The sequence below is a fragment of the Oryzias melastigma genome, linkage group LG17 (assembly GCF_002922805.2).
Source record: "Oryzias melastigma strain HK-1 linkage group LG17, ASM292280v2, whole genome shotgun sequence".
Lineage (NCBI taxonomy): Eukaryota > Metazoa > Chordata > Actinopteri > Beloniformes > Adrianichthyidae > Oryzias > Oryzias melastigma.
This window is the reverse complement of record NC_050528.1, coordinates 8,430,682-8,456,732: the sequence shown is the minus strand read 5'-3', so window position 1 is coordinate 8,456,732 and position 26,051 is coordinate 8,430,682. Positions and strand designations below refer to the sequence as shown.

General features: G+C 35.6%; 1 protein-coding gene across 8 annotated transcripts in view; it reads right to left on the bottom strand.

Annotated features, from left to right (window-relative positions):
• Positions 1–23,307: 23,307 nt before the first annotated feature.
• Positions 23,308–26,051, bottom strand: part of ss18 (SS18 subunit of BAF chromatin remodeling complex) — a 14,666-nt gene continuing 11,922 nt past the window's right edge. For all 8 annotated transcript variants that reach the window (XM_036216221.1, XM_036216222.1, XM_036216223.1 and 5 more), the window contains one exon: positions 23,308–24,614. In XM_036216221.1, the coding sequence (XP_036072114.1) occupies positions 24,588–24,614 (27 nt within the window). In that variant the 3' untranslated portion in view covers positions 23,308–24,587. The remainder of the gene's footprint in view (positions 24,615–26,051) is intronic.

Sequence of the window (26,051 nt, the reverse complement as noted above, 5' to 3'; positions counted from 1 at the left end):
TACGAATAACATTAATTCAAATGGAGTACCATTTTAAAGAGTTAAGGAAAACATTTTTTTAGGATTAATAATTGATTCCAAACTATCTTAAATGAAAGTTAATTTTTTTTTTTTTTTTAAATAAACAAATCTCTACTATAATACACTTTGCACATTGTATTGCAAATTGATGCTTCATCACCTCAAATATTGAAACAAAATATTGGGAAATAATTACCAATCCCAATTAAAAACGAGCAGTTCAGATTATTCTTAAAGTAGGATAACCTAGAGTACACTAACCAACTTTTCATGCAGTCTAAGATTGGAATTACAGGATTTAAAAATCGTCAAAGAGCCCACATAATATATTAAGCATATAACAATCTATTACCATACAATATCCAGAAACTTTTTATATTAAAAGGTAATTCCCATAAATTATTACGTGTTTGCTTTGTTGGCTAACTTGGCCTCTACTTTGATTTTTTGGGCTAATTCTGAGTTAAGCTATTATTTAAGCAATGTGTTAGCTTTGATGAAACATCTACTGAGGTTTTTTTTTAGCTAATTTGGAGTTAAGCTGGTATTTAAGCAACATGCTAGCTTTTGGGGGGGGGGGCTAATTTGGCATCTACTAAGATGCTTTGAGCTAATTTGGGTTTAAGCTAGTATTTTTTAGCAACTAGCTATCTTATTTTTGATTTATTTGGCACATACTAAGATTCTTAGAGCTAATTTGGGTTTAAGCTAGTATTATTTAGCAACTAGCTATCTTATTTTTGGGTTATTTGGCATGTACTAAGATGCTTTGAGCTAATTTGGGTTTGAGCTAGTATTTTTTAGCAACGTGCTAGCTTTTTGGGGGGCTACTTTGGCATTTACTAAGATTCTTTGAGCTAATTTGGGGTTATGCTAATATTTTTTAGCAATGTGTTAGCTTTTGTTTTGGCTTATTTGGCATGTACTACGATTCTTTGAGCTAATTTGGGGTTAAGCTAGTATTTTTTAGCAACGTGCTAGCTTATTTTTGGTTTATTTGGCATATACTAAGATGCTTTAAGCTAATTTGGGGTTAAGCTAGTATTTTTTAGCAACGTGCTAGCTTATTTTTTACTTATTTGGCATGTACTAAGATTCTTTGAGCTAATTTGGATTTAAGCTAGTATGTTAGCAACGTGCTAGCTTATTTTTGGTTTATTTGGCATGTACTAAGATTCTTTGAGCTAATTTGGATTTAAGCTAGTATTTTAGCAACGTGCTAGCTTCTTTTTGGCTAATTTGGCATCTACTGAGGAATTTTGGGCTAATTCTCAGTTAAGCTAATATTTTAGCAATGTGTTAGCTTTTTGGATAATTTGTCACCTACTAAGGTTTTTAAGCTAATTTGGATTTAAGATAGTATATTAGCAACATGCTAACTTTTATTTTGCTAATTTGAGATCTACTGATTTTTTTAGCTAATATTTTGACAATGTGTTAGCTTTTTTTGGCTAGTTTGGCATCTACTGAGACTTTTTGGGCCAATTCTAAGTTTAACTAAGATTTCAGCACCATGTTAGGTTTTTTTTTTCCTAATTTGTCATCTACTGGGGTCTTTAGGCTAATTCTGCATTAAGCTAATATCTAAACAACATATTAGCTCTTTTGGCCAATTTGGTATCTAATGAGGTTTTATGAGCTATGAAAATTGAAACAACCTATGATATGATCAAAAGCAGAGAATTCTATATGTCGGTATGCACAGTAGGAACGAAAACAATATAAAAATATATTTTAAAAAAGTTATAAATGTTTGATATGGGCAAAACACAACATGTCATGGCCTATGTGTTATAATAGCATGCATAATATATGTAAAATAATAGAAAAAATACAGTGTTTAATGAAAATAAAAATACATAGACTTAAATCTTTAGGCAGCATATATAATTATTTGGGATATTATTATCTGAACACTGTTGTTAGATAATATTGTAATGAACTTTAACTTGTGATTTTGGTTAAACATTGCAAATATTGTAATAATTCAGTTACAAAGACTTAAGACTTTAATAAGCAATGCTACCTTTCAAACATGTTTATAAAATAAATTATATTGATCTTCGATTTGATTACTGCACATTGGATTGCAACATTACTGTACCACTTTTCTCAGTCTGGTTTCCTTTGTTGTGTGAATTTACACAAATGACCGGACGAGCTTTCACAGCAGTTTTATTTTTGGTCCTTCAAACTTTCCTATGATGTTGGTACGCGGTCCTCTGGGGAGCTTCATGCGCCCGCTTCTGTGTAAAGATGTTTATCGTATAGCTTGTGCGAGAATGAGGAGATTAACCCCGTAACTAGCAGACATCTTACAGTTGATCTGAGCGTCATTAGTCCACATTAATAACCCATGGATGTGCAAATGGGCTTTTTTTTATCATCTTAATTACATGACATCTGAGCTCTCTATCTAAAGATGACTCTCTTTGGGCACTGTGACTTCGAGGTACTTGCGCTTGCTCGCACACAGCCGCCGTTTAAACTAAAAAGAACGCCATTGCCCATTAGAGAGATGGATTGACAGGAGTGCAGAATAAATCTTTGTGGCACCGACTCAGAAATATAAATAGAGCACCTAAGATAGATTTGTCTGCGGTGTTGATGAAGTTACCGTTGGGGATGGGGGCTCTACCTTTTTAGTAATGAGGACAACCGCAAACAGTTTGGTCTCCTAATGAGAAATGATGCTTTTGGAGGTGAGATACAAAAAAATGCCACAGAAGAACGCATCAGTTCAGCGTTTTGTCTGCAAGCATGAAAGAAGCAGCCCCATCTGGTGGCTTTGATGTACAACATGCACTCCTTCAAATAAAGAGGTGCTGAATGCATGCATCATGTTATAGTATTTATTTTGGAAAAAAATAAAAATAAATGCAGAATAAAAGCTTCCAAATTGTCTTTAATCTAGTTTTTTTTTCTCCAACAAGCGGATTAATGCAGAAATGATTTTAATTGGATCAGTAAATGATGGCAAAATCAGGTAGGCAGGGGAGGGGATGAATGTGCTATTACCCATTTTATCATCAAAGTGAGTGCTGTGCTAATTATGCTATAGCACCCAGTCAGAGCCCACATGAGACTGATAACAGAGCACTGCCCAGGGTTACACTGATTGCACTTGCTGACTCCATCTTAGCCATCTCCTTAGGCAGGTTGCTGATATTCATGCAATAGCAGGATGGTATAAAAGCGCACTAAGACAAAGGTGCAGTATGCAATCCCTTTCTTTTCTTCTTCTTTTGTTCTCCTTTTAGTTTAAGAGCTGGCAAGCCATTAGAGTTCTATTGCTAATCAATGTGAGGCATTATAGGTTGTATAAATCACACTCTGACACCTGCTGTATGGGTCGTTAACAGAGAACTCACCAGGGAGGAGTGCAGAGAACAAACATGCAGACAAACTGAGCAGAAACGTCTGCACCTCAAGCTGAGCTATTGATACCAGAACTTCATTAAGGTGACCAAGGGGCGGATCAGCTGAAAAATTTGGGCTTGAAGGGGAAAGCACTTGAACAAGAATTAGTTTCTCTCCTCCTTGGCAAATTAAATATCGGTTTAGTTGTCCAAAAGCAAACACGTCACGTTCGGAGCGCTTTCGAATAATGCTTTGTAATCCGTGGTACCAAGCAGACCACCGGAGGTGTTTTTCTAGAAGAGAGAGGTTCCTGTGAACATTTTTTTTTAATTGAGGATGTAGTCATTCTGCCCGAACAGGCGAGCAGGAAAATGCACACGCAGGCATTTGTAACCTCAGTGTGGTACAGAGGGGGACTATCTGAAGACTCGCAGGCCCTTTGATGTCTCCTGAAAACGGGCATAATGCATGTGTAATTAATAAGCCATTTGCATATGATGAACTAGGGCACTTAGTCGATGTTCTCAGGATACAAATACCTGAGGAAAACAATAACAACGGAGAACATTAAAAAAGGGAGTCTTCGCAAAAAAAAGGACAAATCTAAAGCCCGCTTTGGATTAGAAATACATTAGCAGCTAATTATGTCCTAATTGCCAATATTTTAGCAGGTGTTTGTACTTAACCAGTGGTAATGCCCTTCTGGAACAAGCTCATCGGGCGTATTCTCAGGTGAATCGCTGCAGCCTTTTGTGATTACTGGGAAAGACTCACAAAGGAGACGAAAAAAGGGAAACAAAATGGCAATAATACCATCAACATAGGTCGCAATTAAATTGTTAATAAACTATAACAATGTATAAACAAATAAAATGAAGGATGTGGACTAATCTGACACTATTTGCTGTGAGATATGGAGCTATTTTAGGGCCATAAATGTTTGAAACACAAATAAAACATTTTGAAAAAAATGTTTGGCCAAAAAAAATGTAAAATGTCAAAATAAATCTAATTATTTTCAGATTTAAATGTTCTGGGTTTCATTTTTCAAAATTTCAATTAATTTTTTTTTTCAGTTTTAAATCTTTTTTCCACTTTCAATTCTTTTTTTTTTCCTTTTCAGATCTGAAAATTTTAGTTTCAGAACTCTTTTGGCCCTCTTTTGGCACATGGGGCGGGGCAAACACGAGGACCAATCAAAATCGATAAGGGTGGTAACTTCAGTCCTGGTGGATTTTTGCCGTTTTATTCAAGCATAATTTATTTTCCGACCGTAATTATTACAGCTCTTAGAGTCAGTGAATGCACCGGGACTGAAGTTACCACCCTCATCGATTTTGATTGGTCCTTTGTATTAGCCCCGCCCCATGTGTCACAACAGTTTTGAAACTGAAATATTAAGATTCGAAAAAAAAAACAAGAAAAAAAAACAAGTTTAGTTTTTGGATATTTTACTTTTTTGGGGCCAAACAGCAAAAAAAATTTCGAAATGTTTTATTTGGGTTTCAAATATTTATGGCCCTGTTTAGGTTCCATAGTGAGCTAACACTCTGAGATCCTTTAAGTATCCACTTCTTAAAGAAGTGCTCTCTATTTTCTTTCCTTTTTTTTCAACCAAACATTTTTAAAGCAATCAGAGACTCTGGGGGGCAGAAGTTTCCCCACCTAATCAAACAGCAAACGTTACCCAGCACTTGATTAAATATTGAGCTTGGAAGATTCAGATATCATTTTTCACTGGCCTGCTGGCATTTAGCAGCCAGGGACCATCAAACTTCTATAAGTCCCTGGAGTTGTTCCACTCCGGAAAAGAGATGAGCCAGCAGGTCAAACTGCAACAAATGTCACAGGGAAAGGAAGTAGAAACATACATCAAATGACAGTTTGCATCCCGTCTCAAACGACGGTCACGTTTATGGTTATTTCACGATTTGTAATTGAAGAGAAGACGTTTGTTTTGGCTATTGGCATGAATGCACAACCCCTCTTCGCTTACAGTAAATATATATATATATATTTTTTTAATTTTCATTTTTATTCAATTAAAGGAAAAACATGCAATACAACCTTGAGTTGTAAACTCAAACATGACGGAAAAAAAAATGAAAAGGGGGCAGAAATAAGAAAAACTTACATTTATTGTCTGCCCCTGTTAACAAATCAATCAGGAAAAAAGAAAAACTATCGATTTAGGATCCAATAAAAGAAAATTGGGAAAGAAAATTTACAATTACAAACATCAACTAGTGTGAAATAAACACCATACCTCTGGATGAGTAGTTTTAATTGATACTGGATAGATTCGTAGTCATTGATTTGACTGTTTTTAATGTAGTTTTTAAAACTTGATACTCATGATTATTCAAGACTTTATTGTACATGGAAGGAATTTTTCTTTATTCTGTTATTTCTTAGCTGCACATTCATATAATGCACGAGAAAAAATAGCTTTATAGGCTAAAGGTACGATGCTAGCTTGTTGCATACGCAAAGTTGGACGCCATATTGGATATGTCGAGATGTTTGTTTACTGCTGTGCTACAATTGAACAAACAGCTGGAAAAACAAGAATGTGACTTTTCACAAGTAAATTATTACTGTTAGCTAATAAAAGAGAACTTAGAAAACATTTTAGGAAGATTTGAGTGAGTTTACTCTCAATAATAAATGTTTACGCTGATCTTGTAGCCTTTCAAAGTCAATGGTAGCTTTAGACTTTTCACTATTTCCACGTTTTCTGGCTGGACAGACGATCTTTTTAGTTTTATGGGGGATAGCCGTGGTATTTGTATGTGTCAGACCTCAGATCAGACCAGATGGCCGCCGTCTGCTATAAGGAGAACACCACTGTGGACAACCTGCTGACTGTGCCCTCTCTCCCAACTGCAGGGCCCCCCGGACTGGACAGGGATCGGTCCATATACATGGGGTACAAGCGGTCTGAGAAGAAATCGAGTCCACACCTGACCTGTTTTTAAACGAGTCGAGGAGTCTAACAGTTTGTGTAACTCTCAATCTGTGTGTAGATTTGAATAAAATCACAACCACGCTTCGGGTATGCATTACGTTTCCCATATAATAACATATTTATTTATAGAAAAGTTTGAAATGTCGTACATCTGTTGTTCAAAAACAGTAATAGCACAGTCTGGGTCTTATTTTTGTGATGATCAGAGTTTTTTTCCTTTTAAAATTTGAAAAAAAGAGAAAAAAATCATATATAATCATCGGGAATTGGTGCCCCCTACGGCAGATGGCGCCCTAGGCAACCGCCCAGCCTACGTTGTATGCCTTGATATCCACAATGCTGAGGTGCTAAATTACTAGAATTTTACATTAACCTTATTTTTTATGTCACCGAAGGTTTTTCAGGAAAGATTTAATTAAAATAGTATTGCCAATATGAAGTACAATGAAGTTTATGTATAATAACAGACAAAAGTAGATATTTAAATTTTTTTTAGAATTTTCTGTTCCCCAAAATTACATAAATACATATTCTAAAAAAAAAAATTAAGAACTTTTCTCAGAATAAAATACAAGAACTGCTTTAAAAAAAAGTCCAAGAATGACAAATTAAATATTTTGTAGTTTTTGTTTTCTCTGATCAATAAAAATACAGATTATGTTACTGCTGATTCAAAACAGCTTTAGCTTTAGTCTTTTATCACTTTTTCAAGGTTTTTCTTCCTTATAGGTTTGCAATGTTGTAGTTAAGTTAATGGTTTACGTTCTTTAAGCTTTAGCTGCAAGATAAATCTTCTAAAGTTGGATCCTCCATCTTGATTTGAAATATTACCGAAAAAAGTACCATAAAGTCTACTTTGATGCTAGAATTAAACAGAAAGATAAAATATATATTTTAAAATAATAATCACTTAAAAATTAACAAACTCTAATGCTATGAAGGAAGAATTTATTACCCGGTTGCTGAATTAAATTGCTTTTGGAATGTTGATCATTTAAAGTAGCAGAATTGGAAAGAAACAAAAATTTTAGATGAGTAAAAGTTTTGTTGCATTGTTAAAAAATACTCAGTTACAAGTGAAATACTAACAAATAAAAGTACTCAAGTAACATTTAACTCTTTAAAAAATATTTAAAGTACTAGTAAAGGATTTCCTAGTTGAGAAGGCTATTTTCCACAAACTATTTTATTTATTTAAATAAAAAAATTGACACGTATTTAGTATAAAATCAATCTTCTTTTTGAAGAACTATCTCCATCTATCTCATCTTCTCCGTTACATCCTCCTCCCTCGACCGCCCTCATGTCCTCCTTTAACAACATCCATGAACCTCCACTTTGATTTTCTTCTTGGTCTTTTTCCTGAACATCGTTTTACTCCATCATCACTGTCCCTCCTTCCAACGAGTTCTAAACCATCTGTTTCTCTGCATTTGTCTCTAAAACCTCAACAATGAGGCGTTCCAGTCACATTTAATTAATAGTAGGTGGATGAAACTTTAATCAAAGTTAAACTTAAATAGGTCAAAGGTTAAATATGAACACCAATGCCTTAGTAAAAATCAAAATCCATTTTTATCTAAATGTGTCACAAAAAATCAAAATCACTAAAATCATATAAGACTGCTTATGTGAAAATGTTTCATCCTCCCCCATCCTTCTGGAGAAATGGAAGATTCCAGTAACAGCAAGCTAAGCTAGCGAGCTAAGCTAGCGAGCTAAGCTAGCGAGCTAGGAAAGACATTTCAAAGAGATAAAAACAAAACAAATGAAAAAAAGTAAGATGCAGCATTGAAAGCAAGAAATTTGTCGCCGCACTTCCTTAAGTACCAGAAGATAAAATAGGTAAAATATTAATAATAATAAAAAAAATAACAATAGAAAATTGTGAACATTTGCGGGAAAAGTGTGGGAAAAGGTAAAAAAAAAAAAAATTATAATAAAAAAATCATAAAATTATGAGGAAAAAAATAGATTTTTTTTCATTGAGTTAGAACTTTTATTTTGACATTTTTTCAATGTAAAATTACAACTTTTCAAGTTATAAATCTCTGATTTGTTCTGGTGAAATACTGTTTTTTTCTTAATTTTATGACTTTATTATAATATATTTCTGCATTTATTTTCCTTCAGAAAATAATAGTTTCTAACATTTTATTTTATTTTAATGCCACTCTATAGTGAATTTCTTTATATATATATATGTTTGCTTCTTTTGTCTTCTTTAGTAAAACCTGACAAATTAATTAATATAAACACTACAGAAGGCCCATATTATTGTTCACATGGAGCCTCAAGGTGCAGAATATGAAACTGGTGTAGTCACTTTAATATTTTTGATTCTGCACTAAATAGCACCTCTGTGGAAAACGCGACTTCATGACTGACAGTCAAACTAAAATTTTGTGATTGTCGGTACAATTTTAGACAATCCATGTCGTCTCGTCGTTACCTAAATAAAAAAGATATTTGACTGCATTTAACCACAATTTTATTATCATTCTTTACAGTGTTTTTCTGTTTTTTTTTATAGAAAAATGTCCTTAACAAACTTCTGTTTAAAAAAAAAAAAGTCAAGGAATTTAAGAAAATAAAAAATAAACGTTTTCTTTTAAATTTGTGTGAAAAGCATCACTTCAGTAATCACCACTGAGAAACAAGTTAGTAGATTTGATTAAACAAATCCTTGCAAACCTGCTTAAGATAAGCTGCAACAAGAACAACTGATTACCAAATCAAAAGTCAAGTTTACAAAAAGCCAAAGGAAGAAATCTCTCAAATATATAAAACATGTTTTTCTTAAGTTATAAATGGTTTTATTATTTCAAAATAAAACAAATCCCCACTTCTATTTGTTGCAAAATCAAAAATCATGGAATCATTTAGACCTTACTGGTAATTGATTTAATCAAAGCAGTTTTGAGTTATTGTGTCAGCAAAACCAGTCCAATCACAACAGACAGCAGCATCACTATGAACAGGAAATTTTAAAGAAGAGAATGTCACAAATTTTAAGATTCAAACTCAATAGGTCTGCAGGTGTGTTCATACCTGTGTTCTTCAGGAAAATGCAGCAGTTTAACCTCCACGTGGTTGGAACAAAGATGTTTTATTAGAGAGGAGGGTCCACTCCTGTTGGATCAACTGATGAGGGAAGAGTGAGGCATCTTTACCGATATACAATCTTTGTTTTGACGTGTATTATTACAGATCATAAGGTAGAAGCTCCGAAAAAGTCAGCTCAAGAGGTGATTAAATTGTAATAAAGTGTTTTATTTGACACTTAAATATAACCAGACGGTCAAAAACAGTGATAAAAAGATACTTAGATATGAATTGTTTATTTGTGTAGGCATCATTTACAGTCTATGGTAGGCATTCATATTTATATATTACAGAAAGTGATTCTATCTGTATTGTGTTGTAATATTGTATTTGCATATTTAAACTAGCCTTTAGCTAATTCTGGCTTTTTAAATTACATGTAATAATGTATCAAAATCTTCTTTAAAATAAACTATTATTATGTGCAAACTTCACTTTTTGGAATTAGTCTATTTGAAATGTTTGCTCACCAATAACTTAACAAAAAAATTCACAAACTGAAAGCTAATAAAAACAAGAACAATAACAAACTAGATTAAATTTGACATAATTTTGAAACAAATAAATAACAAAATCAACAAAAGAATTAACAAAAACACACAGAGAATAAAAGGATTATTTATTTGTATTTTTTCCCACAAATTCAGTCACGTTATTTATTCATTTATTTATTTGACTAATAGTTTTAAAGCCTTTTTGATTAATGAGTGAGTTTTTTGTAAGTAAATCTTTATTTATAAAGCACTTTTCACAGAGAGAAACTCACAAAGTGCAACACAGTGTCAAACAAGATAAAACCAGAGAAATAAACAGTACAAGTAAAACACAAGTAAAAGATAAAAAAAGGGGTAAAATTAAATAAAATATTGTTTTTTTTGCATATATGCCACTTTTAACAGCAATCAACATGCAGTACCCACCTTTAGCCACAGATGTCGCCAAATGCAAGGATCCCATAAATCAAAAGAATGATGGACTCATTGTTCAAAGATGTGCTTAGATAGAGGTTCTTTTAAAATCTGGGAAATCTAAATGTGTGTTTCTATTTTCAGCATAGATTTGGAGCTCCTTTTGAAGCTTTAGGAGGATTTTGAGCCCTATAACCACACATCCTTGTGTGCCATTGAACCGTCATATCTTGTCAAATGTGAAACCCGCTGTGGACAGATTCTGACTCAGAACTCAAAAGTTACACGGGAAATCTGCTCAACCCTTTTTCTCCGGCTTTTTTTCCTTCCACTCCCCACACATACAGTTGCATTGTTCGACCTTGAGTGAGATGCTGTCAGGCGCTTTTTTTTTTTTCCAACATAAGCGTTGCAGTTTCCCATAATCCACTGGGAATGTTGAGGTGAGAGCTGTGGCCCAGTAGCACTCTGAGTGGCTGGCAGCGGATCAAAAGCAAACGAGGTTCCTGAGCTCATTCCAATTATAACAGCACACACTATCAACTACAAATACAAACAGCACATAAGTGATAGCGCTGGTGGCCTGGAGGACTGCTGCCAGAGACCAGGCAGCATGCTAATCAGGATACCTCTTGCCATGGGCTATTTAGGGAATAGCCTCTCATCCCACTAATTCCCCATGCCCTAACCAGGAAAACGAAAGAGAAGAAGAGGAGTGAATTCCCTGAGTGCACAGTCCAAGGACAAAATATTTGAAAATGGATCTTTATCTTTGCTCTGGGCCAATATCCATTATAATTACAAAAATAGAAGAAAAAAAAACACTTATGTAATTAATAAAATATGAGATTTGCCAAATTTATAAAGCAAATTATGACTATGTTTAATAACTGCCTTTTTTATTCTATTACTTCAGCTACAAGGCAAGAGTAATGCTGGGTTTCCTCATTTCTTTTCAAGAAAATCTTAACCAGACTTTCATTGACGTCACTTAGTTGGAACCACATGCTTCTACCCTGCGGTTTAACCTTTGCAAAACAAGACCCTCAGTCATGTGCACATCACTTCACATTGTTTATCGCAATTACTTTGATTATTCATAACAACATCTTCTCACCATCTCATTGTAGCTGGCCAAGCCAGGAAGGTGACTTATATATATCCAGTCATCTACCATAGGGGAAGGAAGTGAGATGTTTGGAGGGGTTCTGTGCTAGCGTGCACACACACTCACTCTCACACGACAACCCCTCAGAGCTTGGCAAATCTCCAGAGCCATGCAGGGGTGGCGGAGTACAGCGGGAGCCTGAATGAGAAGCACACATTGTGCACTGCGGGACCCGACCAACCCCGGCCCGAAGGCACAACTCTCAAGGACATCGAGAACTGGGGCAGAGAACTTCCAAGCTTCCCACTGGCAGGGCAGGCAGAGAAAAAAGGAAAGTTTCCAAAGTGTCTCTGGCTGAGTGAAGCTGCTGGTGTGTGTTGGAAAAGGAAGACTCAAGCCTTGTTTACTGAAAACTGAAATTGCAAGGATTGTTGTGTTTTTATCAATGTGGTTTTATTGGATTCCATAGAAAAACTAAATGTTCTAGCCTGGTGTGTAGATTCTGATCATATTGAACTGCATTTATTTGACTTTTTCTAAACCATTTCTTGGGTTGACTCCAAATTCCCTACATTTAGCCCATCAAACGGAGATATGTGGAAAAATAGTGTCTTCACATTTGGATGTTACAACCACTTGATGACGTCATCATTAGTCACAGGTCAGCTACGTTAGCGCGGAACTGCTAGCGCACGGAAACACATAATAATAACATCGGTTTTATGACTTTAAAAAGTCATACTAAAAAATCATTACTTAGATTTCAATATCAACTTCTGTGCTTCAGAGCACATGCATGTGAAGAAAGGCGCTTCTCCTCCTCGCTGCGGAGGGCTCTCCATCCCTCCACCGAGAAAGTTAGCCCTTAAAAAAAACAAAATCGGATATCCCTATCCCTTCAATTTGAGAGGTAAGGAGAAGCCAGAGGGGTTAGTCCCACTCCAATAATCTTTTGATCTATTTTAAAATCATTCCCGGTAAAAATTATCCTATTTTTGCCAAAACAGTGGGCATAATGCTAAAAATACTAGCAAAACTGCAGATTAGCCTAAAAAAAAAAGTTGAAGCTAGCATAATGCTAAAATATTAGCTAAGCTCCACATCTGGTTAAAGAACTTGAAAAATGTATACTTTGCCGAAATAGCTACCACAATGTTATGTTAGCAAAACTCCAAATCAGTCCAAAAAACTGAAAAAAATGTCTAAATGAGCCCAAAACAGCTAGCATCATCCTAACATATTAGCTAAACTCCAGATCTGTTTAAAGAACTTGATAACTTCTATTTTTGCTAAAACAGCTAGCATAATGCTAAAACATTAGCTAAACTCCACATCCAGTTAAATAACTTGATAAATGTGTACCTTGCTAAAATAGCTAGCACAATGCTATGTTAGCAAAACTTCAAATTAGCCCAAAAAAATGAAAAAAAAAATGTCTAAATGATCCCAAAACAGCTAGCAAAATACTATGTTATCAAAATTCCAAATTAGCCTAAAAAACTGGAAAAATGTCTAAATGAAACGGCTAGCATAATGCTAAAATATTAGCTAAATTCCACATCTGGTTAAAGAACTTGAAAAATGTATACTTTGCTAAAATAGCTAGCACAATGCTATGTTAGCAAATCTAAATTAGCCCAGAAAACTGAAAAAAAGTGTCTAAATGAGCCCAAAACAGCTAGCAAAATACTTTGTTAGCAAAGTTCCTACTTAGCCTAAAAAACTGGAAAAATGTCAAAATTAAACAGCTAGCATAATGCTAAAATATTAGCTAAACTCCACATCTACCCAAAGAACTTGAAAACTAACTATTTTTTTTCCAAAATAACTAGCATAATGCTAAAAATGTTCGCAATACTCTATAAACAGATAGCAAGTTAAATAAATGCTAAGTGTCATTTCCTATTGGGCATATTTTTTGCTCATTATTTCAAAAACTTTAAAGTTTATGTATACCAAAAGTATAAGCAGTAATGTTGTGAACAAGCTGAACGTTTTCATACAAAGATTGCTGAAATTGCTGAAAGAGTTTTTACGTGAGTTCACATAATAAATACTCAGAAATTAAATTTTAAGCTTAATTTTCTTCATAAATGTCCTCCATCATGAGAAAAATGCCACAAGAACGTCTTAAACACACCAGAAACGCAATTTTCATTGGAGTGGGTCTTTAAAGCAAAAGTCAAATATTCTTTGAGGAAACATCTAATCTGTATTCAGTGCTTCATATACAATAATAAAAAGCAGCTTACAGCTTTCAAGACTGCTGGAGCATGCAGTGGTAGCAGCAAGCCTCTCTTTCATTGTCCTTCCAGTCATCTCTGCATCAGGGGGAAGGAACCACACTGATTCGAGATGGAGTACCCCCAACCACACCTTACAACATCGACCCATGCCACCATCCTGGGCCTCTAATGGAAGTCCTGGGCATCCAGACGCCTCCCCTGCTCCAACAGGGACGTCAAGTCGTGTTCCTCTCATCACTGGAAGCAGCAGGCCTCGCAGCCCTTCTTTTCTCTCCCTGGGATGGCTTTTTGGAAGATGGCAAGCAGATGTGTCCAGATGAGCACGTTCTAATTTGCAGACCCAGGTTAATGCCCTCCAGAAGCCTCGCAAGATCAATAGCTTTATTTCCCTAAAATACCAACATGGTGTGAGCCGGCTAACGGGGCGCTTTTATTAACACCGCAGTTCCAGCGACGACTGGGTTCTATCGATTGTGCCCATGTGCAACTACGTGCGTATTCCAGGGAAGGATCTATTTGTGTCACCCTGGGCTGGGATGGGGCCTCCACCGGAGGAGGAGAACGCTCAGCCAATGGAAGGTGCCAAAAACATCAAAACAGCCATGTTTACAGATTACCCAAAGGGAAAGCAAATTACAGCAATTATGCAGGCAGTGGGAATACTGATATCATCATACCTGCTTTTTTACCCAGACACTTCTTTTTGAGGCATTATAAAACATTATAAAACTCAAACTGAATTGTCTGTTAACAAAGAGGATCAGCAATCTTTCCATTTATGTTAATTTCATTCCAAAATTATTATTTTATTCTGATTCAACTTTTTGTTTTAAAGGGGCCATGCCATTTTCTCAAGAGTAAACTATATCCATTTAAAGCACGTGTCAAAGTCAAGGTCCGGGGGCCGGATCCGGCCCTCCGGGTTATTATTTCCGGCCCTCCAAATCATTTTATTTTATTGTTATTAATGGCCTGATGTTATCTTGCACTTATTTTTAACTTGTATAATTTTGACAAAATATGTATTTTTTGAGAGTAAAATATTGAGTTATTTAATGTTCAAATTGATTTATTCTGGAATAATAATCCTGCATTTTTATTATTCATAATTGTGTTAAAAAAGTTACTGTTTTTGAGTCTTAAAAATTATAATTCTTCTAGCTTATTGAACTATTTTGCCATTTACTACGATTTTTTTAGGCTATTTTGAAGTTTATCTAATGTTCCAGCTACATGCTAGCTGTTTTAGCTAATTTGGGCTTTCTCAGTTTTATTTATTTTGTCCATTTTGGAGTTTAGCTAATATTTTAATTAAATGCTAGCTGTTTTGGCTAATTTAGTCTTTTTTTTTTTTTAGTTTTTTAGGCTATTTGGAAGTTTAGCTATTTTTTCAGCAACATGCTAGCTGTTTTGACCAACCTAAGTTTTTTCATATAGTTTTTTTTAGGCTAATTTGACATTTAGCTAATATTTTAGCTAGATATCAGCTTCAGCGTTTTTAGCTATCAATTTCAACATCTTCAGTTATCAGCATTAGCATCTTTAGCCAAATTCAGCTTACATAATTCATTAGCATTATCGCAGGTAATGCTATATATCTAGTTCATAAATATGTTAAAAAGTTTTCGTTTAAAACTTTTTAAAATTTCGTTTTGTAGTGTTCAATAAATGTTTATCCTGTTTGGCCCGTGATCTAAGGTGTGTTTTGGATTTTGACCCCTTGTGGGATTGAGTTTGACACCCCTGATATAAATGATCATATTTTACCTTTGAAACACTAAAGCACAAATTATTTATGAAATATTATTTGTTTTGTGAACTCTTTTCATAGGCGGAAGAATAGACTCTATCTAAAAAGACTATCTCTGAGGCTCCGCCTTTTGCTCCCTGAGGGTGCCGCCCACTTCATGACATAGTCCTAGAGCCGGCCTCGTCATCATGTCCCACTTGAAAAAAAAAAAAAAATATATATATATATATATATATATATATATATATATACACACACACAGTGCAGCTCGGGAGTTTACCCCATAATTTGGCACAGGTGGAATGGTTTTTGGATCAGCTTGGGAAGCTAGCTGATGGTAACTTGTGTATACTTAAAATAGCGCTTTACTACCTTCCTCGAACATTCAAAGGGCTTCTGCCCTGTCGCCATTTTGTCGTCATGAAAAGCGTCTATTGGTTATAAAAGGAGGTTCAGTGTTAATCTTCTTTGATTTACTGTTACTTCTTAACTGTTAACACGATCAATATAATTCCAGTAGATTCTGAAGGAGACATTCAGTCACATTCACCCATTCACACACAAACCAGTGGGGACTCCTCTGCCAAACATTGACGCCAAACCTCCACCAGAGACAATTCAGGGTTCAGTGTCTTGCCCAATTACACTTCAACACATGGGTGGGGTAGGCGGGAATCTAACCCGCAATCTTCTGATCAGGAGTCGACCGCTGCACCACGGCTGCCCTGCTAGTTTATTATTGCTGATCACCTCTTGTTTGACCTGCTAGCTTTGTAGAGAAAGGGTTTGTGTTATCCTGGAGGCGGAGCAGACTCTTCCTGGAGGGGGCTGTCTCACCCTGTGACATCATCACGTGAGGACCCACTTTGTGGGTATGGGAGGGGCTGCTGTTGAAAGAGCAGGTTTTTGGAGCAGGGGTCACCAAACAATGGTATATATATATTTTTCTCAGTTTGCCCAATTGAGACCCACATAGAACATGACTGTTTATTCCACCCTTCTGCAGTCTGAACTATGACAGGAGAGGATAGACTAATTATCAGTTTCATTTTTAAAATGTTTTAGTATTTCTTCTGTGAAGATGACAGAAATGAATTATTTAAAGGTGGCTTTATGGAAAACCATAAATGTTAACCTTCAGACTGTGATTGTTTTTTCGTTAGTTTACAAACCAACTCCGGCCCCACATAAAAGAAAAAAACAGTTATGAGGCCCTCAGAAGGAAAAGTTTGTGTTAGACAGGATTACTCAGAAATGTGTGAATGGATCAAAATAATAATTTGGGGCTGTTTATATTGAGCAGTATAATACACTTAAAAGCTCAAAAAGTCGATTTTTCATGATTATATAAAAAAAAGCATTTTGATTTTACAGAAAAAAACACAAAGAATTTGCAGATTCTATCAGAGAAAGGAGAACCTACAGAGTGAGAATCCTTATCCAAATCAAGGCCTTTGTTTGCAGCTGTCGTGACATATTCATAACTAGGGCCATAATAGTCACATTCCTGTTAAATCCCCCAGGGAGCGCCGAGAGAATGGTGTCACATCCAATTACTGCAGCCCACTGTAGAGGTAAATCAACACTCATGCCATGAACTGAGGTACACACACACACTGCAGGAGCAGAAAGAGACAACAGGTATATCAACATTGATGTTTTATTGGAAAACATGTTCTTTGGGTAACTTGGAGGTCATATATGGATAATCCAGAGAAATGAAGTAGACTGAGAACGGATGTGAAGAATATTTAGATTTTACATTTGTGGATTTTGCCAGAAAAGCAGAAATTGGAGGATGAGGATGTTCCCGTATCTGGATAAGAAACAATCAGGTCACCGTGTTCTTTTCCCAACCTTCTGCTCAGCTTTTCTGCAGCGCTAAATGATTGCCTTTGTCTTCTCCTCCACAGTAGTCTTTGGAAAGCATGGTGGTTTTGGTGGTTGGAGGGTTTCTCAGCAGTGCACAGCCCCATTTCACCCTGGAGTGGTGCAAAGCTCCTGCCCAATAAAGCAGGCTGGATCCCCAGGGCCCCTCCCTCAAGCCTCCAGTCAGCGCTTGTTTTTGCACCATTTATTTAGTGTGACACATCTCCAATTAAACTGTAGAGGCTGCTGCATTCCCCCCCATTACTACCTCTTATACCTCCCCATAGACTTTCTGTCACACTGAGAGTGTGGGTATGAAAGAGTGAAAAGGAGAGCCGGTGGAGGAAAGAGAGATCACGTCGTGCCTGCTAGCTATGATCACAATGTCATTTTCTCCTCCGTGCTTAGGAGTCTCCTCCCTAAAAAAAAAAAATAAATAAAAAAGTCTGGAAATATAATTATCAAAATATTGAACACTTTTTAACCCTTTAACACTTGAGGCTTAAACACAAGATCTTTAACATATTGTAACTTTTCAATCGGTAGCATGATCAACGTAATTCCAGTAGATTCTGAAGGAGAAAAGCTGCGCTTTTCTCCTTCAGAATCTACTGGAATTACGTTGATCATGTTAACAGTGAAAAAGTTACAGTACATCAAAAAACATAAACCCTTTGATAACCAAAAGACTCCGTTCAAGGTGACAAAATGGCAACAGGGCCGAAAAATGTGAATAGGGACTTCCGGTTTATGGGTTTATGCAAATAATAAAAGGTAACCTTACCAATTTCAAAAGAAAAATGTACAATATTTATTTTAAGAAAGTTCTGCCGAACTGTATTTTCATTTCTTCTTCTAGATCGTTCACAAATCAAAATACAAATTTAAATAATCCCTCAATATTTAAGTTTCTATTGAAAATATCGACCTGTCATTTGAGCAGATATTATTCTAACGGGTTATATTTTGCTTGATGTTGTTTTCACGCGATCAAACACAAAAACGTATTAGGCACAGCCAAGATGCACATTGCTGAATTTTAGCCCCACGTGTTTTAACGGCGCCCAATGCTAAATTTAGTTGTTGTAATAAGAGGTATTTGTTGTTTTTCAGGGTATTTTAAGGGGAAATTGTAAAAATAGGAATGTTTTTTATAAGAATATTTTTTCTAATAATTATTTAATCCTTGTGACCAACAGCTAAGGGGAGCTACGTCAGAAAATAACGCAACAGTTATTCATTTTTCTTTATTGTAAGACATGTTGAAATTGTTGTACTTTAGTTCTGTTTTTAGAGATTTTGTGAACACGAAAATATAAGCAACTTTAACTGAGCAGAAAAGATCTTCTGTAGCTCTATGTCTCATCCCCCATCGTGGAAAGCTATCGGTAGCGTTAGCATAAATTGGAAGAAGAAAATCTTAACTAGAAAAGTTGGATTAACTGCGATAATGCAAGTGTGAATGTTTTTTGCTAAATCTGGTTGCTGAAAATGTTCAAGCATTTTACTCTAGTTGCTAAAGGGATTTGCTGAAAATGCAAAAACTGTTCGCAAAATGCAAAATTTGCTAAAAGACTTTTCGCTAAAGAATCATGAGAGACCGCTGAAGTTGGCCTATATTTAAAAAAAATTGAGTACGTTTACTTAAAAATTCTTCATACATACAAATTTTGCAAGAACATGTAGTGTGTTGCTTAAATATGAGCCAAACTCCAATTTAGCCCCAAAAAACCTTAGTTGATGCCAAATTAGCATAAAAAAGCTACATTGCTGAAATACTTGCTCAACTTCAAAATAGCCTAAAAATTCTCAGTAAAATTATTCAAAAACGTTAGCCTGATGCTAAAATATTAGTGAAACTCAAAAGTAGCCTAACAAACCTCAGTAGATAAAATTAGCCACAAACGTTAACCTGTTCCTAGCTAAACTCAAAAGTAGCCTAACGGTGGCTCAGTGGGCTAGGTGAAGGGCTGACATGGAGGAGCCCTGGGTTCGATTCCCAGGGTTGTCCACTGATCCCGACCCAGATTGGGTCCTTAGGCAAGACCCTTGATGCTGCTGCCTAACTGGGTCCCTGTGCCCCTCAAGTACAGGGTTGTGTCAGGAAGGGCATCCGGCGTAAAAAAACTCTGCCAAATCACTGATGCGGAACAGTGGGTGCGGTTACGCTGTGGCGACCCCGAAAAGGATAAGCTGAAAGTGAACTACTAGCCTAACAAACCTCAGTAGACAACAAATTAGTCAAAAACGTTAGCATGTTGCTAAAATATTATATAAACTCAAAAGTAGCCTAACAAACCTTAGTAGATAACAAATTAGCCAAAAATGTTAGCCTGTTCATAGCTAAACTCAAAAGTAGCCTTACAAAACTCAGTAGATTGAAAAAATTAGCCAAAAACGTTAGCCTGTTCATAGCTAAACTCAAACGTACCCTTACAAACCTCAGTAGATTAAAAAAATTAGCCAAAAACGTTAGCCTGTTCATAGCTAAACTCAAAAGTAGCCTAACAAACCTCAGTAGATAAGGAAAATTAGCCAAAAACGTTAGCCTGTTCATAGCTAAACTCAAAAGTAGCCTTACAAACCTCAGTAGATTAAAAAAATTAGCCAAAAATATTAGCCTGTTCCTAGCTAAACTCAAAAGTAGCCTAACAAACCTCAGTAGATAAAAAATTAGCCAAAAATGTTACCTGGCTAAACTCAAAAGTAGCCTAACAAACCTCAGTAGATTAAAAAAAAGTTAGCCAAAAATATTAGCCTGTTCCTAGCTAAACTCAAAAGTAGCCTAACAAAGCTTAGTAGATAAGGAAAATTAGCAGAAACGTTAGCCTGTTCCTGGCTAAACTCAAAAGTACCCTTACAAACCTCAGTAGATTAAAAAAAAGTTAGCCAAAAATATTAGCCTGTTCCTAGCTAAACTCAAAAGTAGCCTAACAAAGCTTAGTAGATAAGGAAAATTAGCAGAAACGTTAGCCTGTTCCTAGCTAAACTCAAAAGTACCCTTACAAACCTCAGTAGATTAAAAAAAAGTTAGCCAAAAATGTTAGCCTGTTCATAGCTAAACTCAAAAGTAGCCTTACAAAACTCAGTAGATTGAAAAAATTAGCCAAAAACGTTAGCCTGTTCATAGCTAAACTCAAACGTACCCTTACAAACCTCAGTAGATTAAAAAAATTAGCCAAAAACGTTAGCCTGTTCATAGCTAAACTCAAAAGTAGCCTAACAAACCTCAGTAGATAAGGAAAATTAGCCAAAAACGTTAGCCTGTTCATAGCTAAACTCAAAAGTAGCCTTACAAACCTCAGTAGATTAAAAAAATTAGCCAAAAATATTAGCCTGTTCCTAGCTAAACTCAAAAGTAGCCTAACAAACCTCAGTAGATAAAAAATTAGCCAAAAATGTTACCTGGCTAAACTCAAAAGTAGCCTAACAAACCTCAGTAGATTAAAAAAAAGTTAGCCAAAAATATTAGCCTGTTCATAGCTAAACTCAAAAGTAGCCTAACAACCTTTTTAGATAACAAATTAGCCAAAAAAACGTTGGCATGTTGCTAAACTATTAAATAAAATTAGCATAAAAAACCTCAATAGATGCCAAATTACCAAAACGAGCTAGCATACTGCTAATATAGCAGCGCTTGGCCAAAAAAAAAAGAAATAAAATAAAATAAAAATAACAATGGTTTCAAAGTGCACAAAGTTTTTGAAGAATTTGAAAAATGTCTCATTCACTTCCTATGGGGAATATTTAGCTCAATATTTCCAAAACTATAAAGTTTATGAATACAAAAGGTACAAGCAGTAATATCCTGAACAAGCTGAATGTTTTGATACCAATATTGCTGAAATCACTGAAAGTGTGAGTGAGTTTTACGTGCTGAAAAACGTACGGAATGGAGCAGGAGAATCACATAATATATAACCACAAACTTTGCACACTCGCCGTTTTGTGTCTATTGCTTGATTGTTTTTGAGGAATCTGCTGCAGGGAAATCAAACCGTCAGGTATCTTTTAAGGACATTTGAATCTTAGGTAACAGTCTCCTCATCACCTCTTCATCATCTCACAATGGCCCCAGCCTCAGTCACAGGAGGAGTGACTTTGTCCGACCCCGATGCCGTCTGCGAGAGCGCAGCTGAGGGCAGAAATTGCCAGGAAAGACTGGTGGGGAGGCGCCCCGAAACGCTGGCTCTGCCAAGCGCCGGGGCCAGGGGGAGCCCCAGTGGCAGCTGGGAAGGGTGGGGCAGCCAGCTGTGGAGCAGCATGGTGTTGGGACTACGCGTGACCACTAAATCTGAGCAGGGGTGCACGAATGCGCACAAAAAAAAAAAAATGTAAACACAAAGATAAAGTTGCTTTGTTTCTTCTGACGCTGCGTTTAGACTAACATTTACATGCACGGGCTTATCACCACCCCTTTAACACCCGTCTCAAATCATGTGATCTGGACGCACATCTGGTGTGCCATCTGCATCCGTGCCCCCCCTCCGACGTGACAGGTAGTCCCTTTCCCTCCCTGGAGGAAGCAGAAGGGGAAGAGAGGGACACGGAAGGTAATTTTGAGTGTAAATGTGCTCTGGACCTCTATGGATGCATCTGGACGGAGCACGCGTGCTGCTGAGTGGATCGGGATCACCGTCAGACGGACGCTCACCACCACAGATAAGGACAAAACAGTTTGATCAAAGTGTCACCTCCTGACAGCACTGATGGAGCATGGCTCATTCATGGAGGCAGAGCGCCCGGGCTGCTCTGTTAGCACGCTAACCCCCCAGATTTAATTTATATTCTTATATTATTTGTTGTTTGTTTTTTTGTTTATTAAATTTTGGATTTGATCACAATTTCCTATATCAGGCCTTATATATAATATATTATTTTTGTATTTTTTTTGTTTGTGATTTTTTTTAGTTTATTTTGGAAATCAGGCCTAGTATGTCTGTTTTCTTCCCTGCAGTGCATCATCAGTCCACTAGGGGCAGTGGAAGGCTCATTTCAAAATGGCTACCTCCATGAAATCTTAAAACATTTTTGGCGGGAAAAGTTTAGCTAGTTTTTAAAGCTTCATGGTGAGAACAACTCATCTATTGTTATTCTTTTTTTTATATCCGGCCCTCCAGATCATTTCATTTTATTTTTATTAATGGCCCGTTGTTTTCTTGCGCTTATTTTTAATCTTTTATAATATAACTTTATATCATAATATTCCTAATTAGGTTGAAAAGTTACAGTTTTAAAGTTGTAAAAATGGGCATTCTGCTAGCTTTAAGGACTATTTTGGAATTTACCAAGATTTTTTAGGGTGACATGCTAGCTGTTTCGGCTAATTTAGACCTTTTTAAAGTTTTTAGACTGTTTTGGAGTTTAGCTAATATTTCAGCTACATTCTAGCTGTTATGGCAAATTTATTATTTTTTTGTTTCCTGTTTTTTTAGGCTATTTTGAAGTTTAGCTATTTTATGGCTACATGCTAGCTGTTTTGACTCACCTAAGTTCTTAAGTTTTTTAGGCTAATTTGGCATAAGGCTAATATTTTCAGCTGTTAGCTTCAGAGATTTCAGCTACCAACTTGAGTGTATTTAGCTATCAGTTAAGTGCTTTTAGCTATCAATTTCAGCATATTTAGCGATTAGCACTAGCATCTTCAGCGGCCAAATTCAGCTTACAGCATTCACATTAGCATTATCACAGGTAATGCTATATATTTAGTTGATTATGTTAAAAAGTTATGCTTTTAAAGTTTTAAAAATGTCATGTTAGAGTGTTTAATAAATGTTTATCCTGTTCGGCTCGCGACCTAAGGTGTGTTTTGAGTTTGACACTCCTGGTCTGTACCATTAAAAATATATTTTATACAATTTTTATGTGAATTTCAAAGGGTTTAATAAGCATCTTGGCTCAAAAAATTCAAATTTTCAGTCAGTTCTTTGATGGCTTTGGCTCTACGGGGTTGAAAATGTAAACACAAAAAGTATATTAAAGATTTTTCCAATTTATTGTAATGTACAGTTTACATTGCCATGACACGAATGTGACCACAACTTCAAATGGGATCGCAGAATGAAAAATATTAGAACAGCCATATAAACAATAAAAGAGGACACCGGATTCCTCTTCTTTATGATGCTGTACATATGGGATCAATAAAATATGCACCATAATACAGATATCAAGCCAGTGATATAAAACTGCACAACCAGTATTTACCGTGGAAATTAAGGAATCCATTTCAAGAACATTATTTTCACATCTTATCTTACATATTTGACACAAAATGTGTTTAGTATTCACAAATAACACTTTTGAAATGACATCAACGTAGACGGTTATTCCAAGGGCAGATGGGATTCCAGCGCTGCCATCTACCATCTAACAAAACTAGGAGTTATTTGATCTTTTTGTCACTTTACTGTAAAAAAATAAAAATAAAAGTGGGGGGCTTTCGATGTCACCAAATCTGCTACATGTTAGTTTTCTCGACTCGGATGCTACAGCCACTCCAATGAGGCCAAATTTCTAAAAGATTTTTCATGTTCCAGACATGCTCTTCATATTTTTTCTGCTTCATTTGAATGCGTGTACATGATACAAAGTCAAAGCCGATGACTTGGCAATCTAATTTAATAGTTACACAGTTTAACAACAAAGAAAATGTGCTGGAAAGGACCATCAAAGAGCATAAAAAAATAAAAAATACCGACACATACACTTGTTTTTTTCTCTGAAATAAACAACACAGCTTTAGTACTAGTTTTCAAGGTCTTATACAAAGTTAGCTTGATCTAAAAAGCATAAAATATATTTTTACATCATCACATACATCGAGACATGTACCATTGCCTAGCTGGAGGTGCGTTTGCACCGTTTCCTCCCTGACCTTTCCCAAACTGCTGGTATTATTGCTTCTTTCGGTGAGGGACTGAGAAACGATGCACCACAGTCGACTGAAACTACATTTGAATCGTTTCTTATTTGAAGTTTTGTCACAATCTGCAATGCTAAGGATAAGGCGGTTCCATTTTTTTTTTTTTTTTAAGGCATTGCTGCTTGGAGACATAGTGGGACATTATCGTGCCAATGTGCAAGAGAAACCAGGAGAAGCCGTAAAAAGGTGGGAAATGTGTCTTGTTTTCTTGGATTTTGTGTGTCTGTATCCAAGAGGAGCTGAAACCAGCATCTAACAGACTGACCAAAAAAAGGTCAGAGCCCAGACAGAGATCAGAAGAGCAGGGGAGGGTGCTGTGACCATCTCTCATTGCTGGTAATTTCCATACTGGCCCTGTGGAAGAAAGTTTGACAGAATCGTGTTATTGACCCTCTCAGAAACACAAAGTAAACAAGCTCATGTTCACAAATCTCAATAGGGTGCAAACAAAAAAAATAAAAAAAAATGAAAAAATCTGTGGTAATTTCAGTCATGCCTACAGTGACTAGTGCTGACCAGCAGGTGGCAGCATGGTCACAACTTCAAAGCTATGTGGATTCATCAGGCTTTAGCAGCACTGCTGAGGTGATGATCCTCATTACTGAACACAACTTTTAAAGTAAATCTTTGAAAAATAAATCAATAAAGTCATTGTACAAACAGTAGTGTTTAAGACAATCCTAAACAGGGGTCGAAATAGGTTTTATATTTAATCCAAAGTGGAACAAGAACAGAAAATAAAAAAGTATTTTTAATGGTTGAATACATGTTTAGGGGTGTAACAGTACACACAATTTATAACTCAGAAGGAGATTTTAGTTAAGCTTTTAGGAATAAAAATGACTTTTTTGAAAGGTATAATACTTTCTAAGGTGCCTGAACTTATAAAAACACTTTTAAACTACTTCTAGTCGACTGAAAAAAAGGGAATTCTTGTAAAATGGAAAACAAATATTCATAAATAACTTAGCAAAAATAAAATAAAAAGCTGGACAAAAGAACTATGTTTTTTTTCATGAATCAAATGATTAATTTTGGATTTTTGTCCCAAATAACAACTGACTGATTACAGTGTTTCCTCGCTATATTGCGGTTCACATTTCAGTTTTGCCGATTTTTTCACTACAATTTTTCACTTTTTTGTTTTTTTTGTGTGTGTTCTGCATCCTGATTGGCTGTTGTCAATCAATGTCCTTCGTGGAGCGTCTTTCCTGTACAGAATGGCCACGTTGACACAAATCCTTGTTCACCATCAGATCTCCATTTACATTCTAAAATAAGGGATTTGTTTTTCTATAAAGGTTTGAACTTTGAGAATTTAAATGAAAAAAAATGTGAAAATTTTCATGTTTGTCTGACAAAAAACTGTACAAAATTGTCAATATTTTTTAGAATAATTAAAAATATACTTTGTTGTGGTATTTCATGATATATACCATTATTTTGGTATAGAATAATTTATATTGTGATATACAATTTTTTCCATATCGCCCAGAACTATCACCTTTTGTTAAAAAAAAACAATTGCACATCACCTTACGCAGAACAACAATCGTTGACTAATGAAAATTAGTCGTTGACTGATCGGAAAAAAATCATTGATTAATCAAAAAAAATATTTGACTCATTGAAATATAATCATTGACTAATTGGAAAAATAACCGGTGACTAATCTAAAAAAATAATCATTCACTCTTTGAAAAATGGCTGTTGAGTAATCGGAAATAAAAAAGGACGCCGTCTAACTGAAAAACAATCGTCTATAATTCGAAAAATAATTGCTAACTCTGA